General features: G+C 38.8%; 1 protein-coding gene across 1 annotated transcript in view; it reads left to right on the forward strand.

Moving 5' to 3' along the window:
- LOC126095734 (uncharacterized) overlaps positions 1-9,005 on the forward strand; it is a 99,368-nt gene extending 90,363 nt beyond the window's left edge. The window contains exon 6 of the mRNA XM_049910502.1: positions 8,178-9,005. Within this exon, the coding sequence (XP_049766459.1) occupies positions 8,178-8,743 (566 nt within the window). The 3' untranslated portion in view covers positions 8,744-9,005. The remainder of the gene's footprint in view (positions 1-8,177) is intronic.
- Positions 9,006-9,798: the final 793 nt, after the last annotated feature.

The following is a 9,798-nucleotide window of genomic DNA, read 5'->3' on the forward strand; positions in this document are numbered from 1 at the left end:
GTTTGGAAGGTAGGAGACGAGGTACTGGCAGAAGTAAAGCTGTGAGTACCGGACGTGAGTCGTGCTTCGGTAGCTCAGTGGGTAGAGCACTTGCCCGCGAAAGGCAAAGGTCCCGAGTTCGAGTCTCGGTCGGGCACACAGTTTTAATCTGCCAGGAAGTTTCAAGTATTAATCTAATCATGAAATAAAGTATATTATAAATTTTTTAACAGTGAAATTCAATTCAATTGTAAATCCATTCCGAGATTTGTATATTGACAAGTCTAATGCTGTGGAAAGGTAGACATTTTCAAACAGCATATACCAAACAAAGGGTATTGATACCACAAGCACGGTAGCAAGTTACTTGTCAGCTAAGCAGTGCAGTTATGCTCCATAGCCTAATGCTGTGCTCACCATTGGATATCTCCAGTCTTGCCCCTGTTACCATTAGCTGCCAATGTTTTGGTTGCATGGTGGACAATATGTGGGACATCAAATGCTGTAAACATGTTTGGCTTTTTGTGACCTCGCACTCGGGGTTCCTTGTAAGCGAGGAACCTAGTGAAAGTGAATGCTTTGAACTTATATTTGACAGGCAAATATACAAAGTAGTATATGAACAGTCTCGAGGATCTTCTGGGGAAATACTAGTCAGACTAGATGTATCACTTTTAACACTCTCCATTGTGAAGGCTCAAATAAAAAAGAATAGACTAAAGGACGACTGGTCTACAGACTCATTGACTGAAACATCTTTCTTTTGGAAAGTAATACCTAGGAATAGGTTTCTGACAGTTCTAAGGATGTTATATTTCAGTCATGCAGGTGTTCTGGGAGACACTGAGAGGATGAATGGGCTTCATGAAATAAAGTATATTGTAAATTTTTTAACAGTGAAATTCAATTCAATTGTAAATCCATTCTGAGATTTGTATATTGACGAGTCTAATGCTGTGGAAAGGTAGACATTTTCAAACAGCATATACCAAGAAAAAGGCACAGATTTGGAATAAAACTGTTTGTATTGAATAACGTTGAAACTAGATTTATTTAGATATAATAATGTACACAGGAAGAGGAACAGAAATTGAAGATACTTGGGGTCTTGGTGTGTTTGGCACTGTTGTAACTACTATGTTGAAACCGTACCTCAACAGTGGTGATAACATATACAACCACTGATGTGTTTTCCTTTCCACACAAGAATAGAACTGTTGCCTGTGGGACAGTTAGGCCAGAAAGGAAATGTGTGCCAACTGATTTGTCTTCAAAATGAAAGAAAGAACAAATGACATCACACCATACTGATTGTATGTTGGCAGTAAAGTTTATGGATAAGGAAGAAGTGCACATGCTTTTGACAATTCATACACACACAATTGTTGTAACAGAGAACAACAACAGAAAAACAGGTGAGAAAAAGCAAGAAATGCAATACTGTCATAGAATATAGCCAGAAGATGCAAGCATCGGATAAAACAGACTTGCATGTCAGCTCTATTCAATGTGCCAAAAGTCAATCAAGTGATACAAAAAGATTTTCTTTCACATCTTGGACTTGTCTGTATTGTATGGCATGTTCTTTACCAAAATCAAACTGGTAAAAAACCACATCTACTACACTTTTGCTTGGAGCTCATGAGGCAGTTGCTTGATAAATACAGCATTCACATAAAATCTGCAAAGGAAGGGAGACCAACATCACATGAGGCACCACCAAATCTCACACAGAGGCACTTTCTTTACGTAGTACCACAGGCTGCAGAACAAGGGTCCAAGAACCAAAGAACATGCAACACATGCAGTCATATGACATGAAAAGACAAAGAAAGAAAAAATGCTAGGTTAATGTGTGCAGAGTGCAATATCCCTTTATGTACAAATCCATGCTTTCAAGAGTAGCACACATTGAAAATATTTTATATTAGTTATACGCTTCCATGTAACACTTCTCAATTAATTGAATACAATAAAATGAATTATTAGAAAATAGCAAGCCACTAGCTTGTTTTATCTCAAAAACCCATGTAATTAAACAATTCCAAAATAACTCAGTTGAGAGAAGCAAGCAAGCATATGAAAACTTAATCTTCAAAGGTCTAAGGATAGAAATCGGTAAAAAGATAAAATGCTTCCAATTTTTATGTTCAACAACAATATGAAAAGGATGGATTGCTGCTCACCATATAGAGGAGACACTGAGCTGCAGATAAGCACCATGAAAAGACTGCTATACATTTTAGCTTTCATCCAAAAAACCTTCTTATGAAGTAGACCCCCCCCCCCCACACACACACACACACATATATACGCACCACAACTCACAAACACATGACCACTGTCTCTGGCTGCTGTTACTGGACTGTGGACAGCAACTGTGCCAGGTGGGAACAGCAATCTGACATGGGTAGTGGTGGTGAGGAAGAAGCATGGATTGAATGTTGAGGGCTGTGGTGGGGGAACAGGCAAGATAGCAGGGTAGGAGTGGAGATTATGTGGTACTGCTTGCGAGAGCATGCATTGACATGATGGTGGCAAGTTAGGACTGCTACATACCTGGGGCTGAATTGGAGTAAGTGGTAGTCGGAGGATGTATGGGACAGGTCTTGCATCTAGATATATTTCAGGGATGAAAGCAAGGGATTGGGGGCAGGGCCGTAGTAGAGATGGAGAAAGGTGTTGCATAGGTGTGGCGGGTGTTAGAAAACCACAGTGGGAGGGGTGAGAAGGGTAATGGGTAGGATACTCCTGATTTCAGGGCACTACAAGAGGTAGTCAAAACCCTGGCAGACGATGTGATTCAGTTGCTGCAATCCTTGGTGGTACTTAGTCACAAGGAGTGTCTTCCTTTGTGGCCAGTGGGTTGGTATGGGGGAGGCAGTAGTTGACTAGAGAGACGAGATGTGGGACTGTTTCTGTACAAGGTTGGGTGGGTAAGTTCAGTGTGTGAAGGCCTCAGTGAGATCCTTAGTATGAGGGTTGACTGGAAAGTAATGCCTCCACCTTTGTAGCTCTTCAACAGTTGGCAGCATTGGTGTGTGACAAGTACTGGCTTGTTCCATAGCCTCTTTTATACAGCTCCAGCTGGCAGGAAGCCTTAGCATTGAACGGTTGTGTTGTTACAGTGTTAAGTATGGAACCCTGTGCAGATGGTCGGTCAATGCAATTTAAGCAACGTGCAGTCATTAAGCAACGTGCAGTCATTAAATTCTTGACAGCAGAAGGTGTCACTCCAAAGGAGATTCATCAGAGAATGAAAGAAGTTTATGGTGATTGTGTTGATGTGAGTACTGTGCGTAGTTGGGGGCAAGTAAGTTTAAAGATGTTGAGGTGGGAACATTTGGCCTGCGTGACAAACAAAGAGTTGGACGTCCTGTGACAGCAGCCACCATTTTCACAAGCAAAATGTTGACAGATTGATTCAGGACAATCGTTGTATCACTCAGAGAGAAATTGCAAGCATAATCAGCATTTCATAAGAATGTGTGGGTCACATTATTGTTTTGCTTGGCTGTCGGAGGATCTGTGCACAATGGGTACCCCGGATGCTGACTCCTCAAATGAAAGTGCACAGATTTGAAATTTGCCAGGAACTCCTCTTGCATTGTGAGAATGAAGGTGAAGCCTTTCTCCATTCAATTCTGACAGGGGACAAAATGTGGGTACACATCACAACCCGGAGATGTTGAGAGAATTGTGAGACTGTGGTTGCAGAAACAGTGTGTCGACTTCTTCCATGACGGCTTCAGAAAACATGTTTATCGTTGGCAGAAATGTATCCAATTGGCTGGTGATTATGTGGAAAAATGAATATTGGTAATTAAAGATCACGTTCTAAGGATTATTTCTGCATTTGATTTCTTAAAATATTCCCATTCAAACCCAATTAACGTAGGTGGAGGCATTACTTTTCATTCAACCCACGTGTATTTGCATGTTCCACTGTTTTCCATACTGCAAGCTTTATACAAGGCTCTCACAAAAACATTTATTGTAGTCTTATCATCCTGTTATTACAATCACTACCTGTGCCAGAATATATTATACAAACTTCACGACCACTAAGTTTAATCAGATCTAAAACTTTTCGAATTTATATGAAAAGAAGACAGTCAAATCTGTAATTGCAATGGAATTGTTTGTGTATCAGTGTAATATGATTTGTCATCACCCTATGTGAGTTGTAACATAGTTACATAGCTCACACTCAGATCAGAGGTGATGCAGGATTTGAGGTCATATGCCTTTGACACGCAAGCAGTTAAATGCAGGAGTCATTTGCCAATGGGCATATCTTTACAGTGAAGATGCAGAAGGGCATAGGCACTAGTTTATAACCAGAGTAAGTGTAAAACGCAAATGAAGCTTACTAGATTCTCCAGTCAGTTACCAGAACAAATGGCCACAATGGCCTATAACTCTATTAGGATTCTGGTATACACAATAACGTATGGTACTATGACCACAAATCACGGAAGTAGCAGATTCTGTTTTTCTGATTGAACTCTTTATTTCAGTACAGCGTCAAGTGAAAGATGGACAGAGTTACATGTAGACAAATGTATGAAGGAAACCAATAACTGTAGTCTTGAGGTACATCAGGATGTATACGATCCGGGACAGCTGGGAGATCCAGGAAAAACCCAGGAATTTTTTCATCCGGGAGAAAACCGGGAAAAACCCGGGAGTTTTTTAGAATTCTGGGAATGTTTCATTGTTTTAGTTTTCAGTTAAATTTTTGTGATTTTGACTGGTAAGAACCAATACTCCAACAAAGGATATTACTGTATCCCACGTCTGCAGGACAATACTGCAGCAACAAAACATTAACAAGAGGAAGAAAAAACTAAAATAAAACTTAAACCGCAAAGGAAATCCGCCATATACAACAACAAAACATAGTGCTCATACAAGCGTCTGCCAACAGCAAAGTGTGTCAAAGGCTTTAGAAAGACTATACAATGATTCATAACGACAAGTTGTCTCTGATGAGCGTGACATGACTGCTGTTGACATTGGATTCGTTTGAGCAGTTGCGCAGTTGAGTCGCATATGGGTAGTACCTTCTCCCGCTTCTGGCTACGGATGTGTGGCTGGGAACCACTATCTAGTATTGCCCCGGTTCGGGAATATCGTAGATCCGGGGCTGATGCACAGAGCAGTCTGAGTTGTGATGGGGAGGCTGGTAGTCTCCACGTGACCTGTGTCTACGTTGAGTGATTTTGCTGTTTCCTCTTCATTTATTACTCTCACAGCAAATGAAAACAAAACGGATTTCTTTGGCCGGGAGCTATCAAATGAATTAAAATATGTTCGCATAATTACAGAAGGCTAAAATATGTTATTATTTTCAGGTTTTATTTCCACCTTTCTGACAGTCAAGCATTAATCACCTTGCAGAACAATGAAGTTATTTTTGTCGCTTTGCTAAAGATATTTCGCTTTTATTAATATTTTGTGCTGAGGCAGTCAATTTATTTGAAATGAAGTGTTTAATTTCACACTGTTGGCTAGTTTCAACTGTTCGCTGCATTTCAAGTACACATTTTCCATCTTCTAGCTCGCATGGCATTATGCCATAATAAAGAACCAAACATGAGTTAATGCAGTACTGGTACTCAAGAAAATTTACATCCGAATCTGGACGTATGAATGTGCACTTCAAGCTGAATTATGCATTTTAGTATGGTTCACGAAATTCCAATAAACTTGACATGTCCTCTGATGCCTTGTTTCTTTTGTGACGTAGTGCAAGATCTTTTAATACTTTACACGTACGAACATACGGGCTTCCTGTGTCATCGTAGCTGCGCAAGAGTGGTGGCGCCTGTTATGTGGCGCTATCTGGCAACTGCTGAAATGAATCAGTTTCTAACAGGTCATGGGAAAACATTGCGGATGGTGGTTTCAAAAGCGTTACTTTCAAAGAGTAAATTTCCTTTTACTCAAGATGAACTATATGCAATAATGTACAATGAATTTCTTAAATCATAGAGCATTTGACTCTCAATTAAAAATCCACTCTTTGAGGACGACCATCTAGAAGAATTTCCAGTCCAGAAGATCAGACATTTACGTCGTTATTAAAAAAATTTCTGGCACATTTGTGTGATATGTCTTAAAGTGTAACATGCGCAAAAAAGATCAACATTAAATGTGGAACCTTAGCTTCTCTTGCAGCTTATTAATCTTGGAGACTACAATTATATGTGAAACCTCTGTTTTTCTTGTAGCAACACTATGTATACTAATTTAAACCATCAACTTTTCTTATTTGTGTGTTCGCGCTACTTAAGAGTGATCTTGTTATTGGCTGACTACATCATGTGTCCTACGCTGTCATCAGCTGGCGAGATCACATGACATGAGCTATGACTGGCTTACAAAAGTGCGTCGCAATCTCGATTTCAATGCCTTGGAAAGTAACATGCAGTGTTTGGTGGAATTCGAATTTATATCTTCGTAACACGAAAATATGCAGCGTACGTGTTGCTGCTGCACATCAAAGATCTTTCCAAATTCTACGTCGGCATATAAAACTATAAACATTCAAAAGACCGATAAGTTTTACAGTGCCGAGGAAAAGTATACTCTCACATAACACGGGGAAAAATGTATTTTCAACCGGGAGAAAGTGTATTTTCAACCGAGAAATCCGGGATTTTTTTTTTCCTTGTCCATGTATACACCCTGTACATGCCAGCAAGCGTTACAAGTCCTTTTTTGTGTACTCACTTATCTGAGTATGATGTTCATTCACATAGAATCCACTGCTGCTGCTCATTGTCCATCCAAGGCCACTAGCTGGAACTCTTCACTGTCTCGAACTAGGCCTTGCCTGACATTTGAGGGCCACTATATATGGCATTTGGGCCTGCTTGCTTATAGATCCTATGTGACTCCATCGCCTTTCCTTCAACTCACAATCAGTGAGCACGAAATCAGCAATTTCTCAATGCATGTGATCTCCTGCTGAGCTGATCAAAGCGACTTGCACTGTATGCCTCCATCTAAGCTAAAAGGCTTACTGGTAATATTCATACTTAGATTCACTCGCTTCCCCCCCCACCCCCCCCCCCCCCACCCCACCCCCTCTCCATCTCCAGTTTTTTGTGTCAATGTTAAACATGTACTGAGAAACATTCTTTCAAACAGGAGATAGCATGGTGAACTAGTGATATTTATTTATTTCCTGTTCTTCAGTATTTGAATATGCCCAGCTAGTTGTTAAAACTATTCAGAATGTCACTTTAGTCACATGCAAAAATCGGTACTAAATCTAAATTTCCAGATTTAGCATTAAAAGAAATAGAAATATTTCCTTTTAATGAAGATTCCAGGGATAGTTTGCCACAATCTAGAGACAGATGCACTTGCAGTATCCTAGAAAACTATATCTCTAGCGAAGGGTAGAGCCAATATATACTAATACCTCATTAAGCAAAATTGATTCAAAAGCCCTTAGCTTAAGCTTATTGGCTAGAACAAAGGAAAGTATATGCTCCCATGAGACTATACTATTCTAACAGCAGAGCTAATGACCATCGTACAGGTTCTCCAGTGTGCTTACCAATAACAAGAAAAACCATTCATTGTATTATCACATTCCAGATTAATTATCTTTGTCCTGAAGTATTTATAGACTGGAAGAAGTAACTACCCACTGCATAGGGAGACATTATTTGACAAGCATCAATAGGTGGTTGGTCTCTGTTGGAAAAGACATATTATGGCATTAAATGAAATGAATGATAATTTTTTCTAATAATGATTATAGCCCTCAAATCATCCTTCGATGATCTTTCAGATTTTGTTGATGTGACTGATTAACGGAGTACTTCCAAGTGTTCACCTGAGTTCATATTTGCATTTTCATAAAAACATAAATATAAATTTGGCTAAACACCCAGAAGTACACTGTTTATCATATAATTCCTCTAAATTGCTCAAGACAAAAGGTGGAACAGTTCCTTTGAAAGGGCATTGCCACTTCCTTCTCCATCATTCCCTAATCCAAATTTGTGCTCCGTCTCCAACGACCTCATTGTTAGCAAGATGGTAAACGCGAACTTCCTCTGTGTAGTACAACCCCTCTCCCCATTTTTATGAATTAACCAAAGTAAGTGTAAGTAACAAATTAATTTTTGTTGTTTGAAGCCATGTTTTCTATATGTTCATTTCTTGTGTCATTACAGAGCTGGTAATGCGTAAAAATGTAGTAGTGATTAACAGGAAGAACAATGATCGGAACTCAGAAGCAGATGGTAGAATGCTCAAATTGACATCACCTAAGAATGAGCCAAGTAGCGAATATACTTCATATGATTGTTCTACTATCGAAAACTCAAGTTCCATCACCAAGAGTTTGACTAAGACCCAAAAAGTGGTTCCAAAGGTATGTTATGAAGCTCCTCCAGTGGCTGCTACAGAAAAAAATAAAAAAGTAAAGTACTCATCTAATGCAGATTCGCAATCACTAACAAATATAATCAGTGCGCCGAAGATAGTAAAGAGACAAATTGCTCAGTTAAAAACTCATTTTGACTTGATTTCATTTTTGAAAATGGAGGAAACTCTTAGAAATCAGAACAAAAAATCATGTATTACTCATAACTTGGATATGCTGCAATGGAACATACTAAAAAATCTTATTTCTTCATATATCACAAAGCTTAAGAAGAAACATGTATCCAGAAATGAAGAGAGATATGAAGCACTCATGAAGAAAGTGCGGAAAACAATAGTCGTTAGCCTAGGTTAATATTTATTATGATACTGGTGTGAACTGGTGAATGCATGTTTTTGTTGTTGTGTTGTCTTGGTAGGAGTAACATCTGTATTTTGCCATGAATTGTGAATAACTTAAATGTGAAATTCTTCAGTGTTACACAGTATATAGACGTTCAGTGTATAGAGGATAGTATGCTTGAATTAATTTTGAGAAGACTTTTGCGTTGTTGCAGAATATAGCTTTTGCGTTGTAGCAGAATATGCTGTATATAAATAAAGATGTTAACAATGTATTACCCCATTGATATTCATGTGTAATACTGGGTTTCTTTTGTCTAGCATGTATGTAATTTTTAAACCAAGATTTTACCACCTGCCAGTACTAGAATGCTTTTTGTTCATGACAAGAGAACCCCACATTGTAGAAGTTCAATCGTTAATACCTTTCAATTTTTGTATTGTTAATATTACATTTTTGTATTGTGCATATTACATCACCATCAAGAAGCTCTACTCAGTTTGTATACTCTTTCACTTGCTTAAGTGAATAAGTGTTGTACTGTTGCTCATTAATATTTTTGTTCTACCACAGTTGTTCATTCTGTCTGGCATTAGTAATGTTAATTTTAGTGTGACTGTGTATGAAAATTAAAATCAGAACATTGAAGGTTGCAGTATTATCTGTTTTCCCACAGATCCAGAGAAATGGACTCAGTATGTTCAACGAAGTGAGGTAGCGTGGTGGTTAGCATACTAGATTCGCATTTGGGAGGACAACGCTTCAAACCCGCGTCCGGCCATTGTGATTTAGGGTTTTTATGATTTCCCTAAATTGCATAAGGCAAATGCTGGGATGGCTCCTTTGAGAAGGCACAGCTGATTTCCTTCTCCATCCTTGAAAAAGTGGTGGCATTAACATTAAAATTACTACTGTCTGTAGCATATGTTTTAAATAGGTAGATTACTTATGTAATCTCCAGAAATGAAGGAACTTAAAAAAGAACCAAACAACAATAACATGAAACAGTACACTGAAAACAAAACAGAAGTTACTGGCCCGTGCTTTAAAAGCAGAGGAAGCAATGC

Source organism: Schistocerca cancellata, chromosome 8 (assembly GCF_023864275.1).
Source record: "Schistocerca cancellata isolate TAMUIC-IGC-003103 chromosome 8, iqSchCanc2.1, whole genome shotgun sequence".
NCBI lineage: Eukaryota > Metazoa > Arthropoda > Insecta > Orthoptera > Acrididae > Schistocerca > Schistocerca cancellata.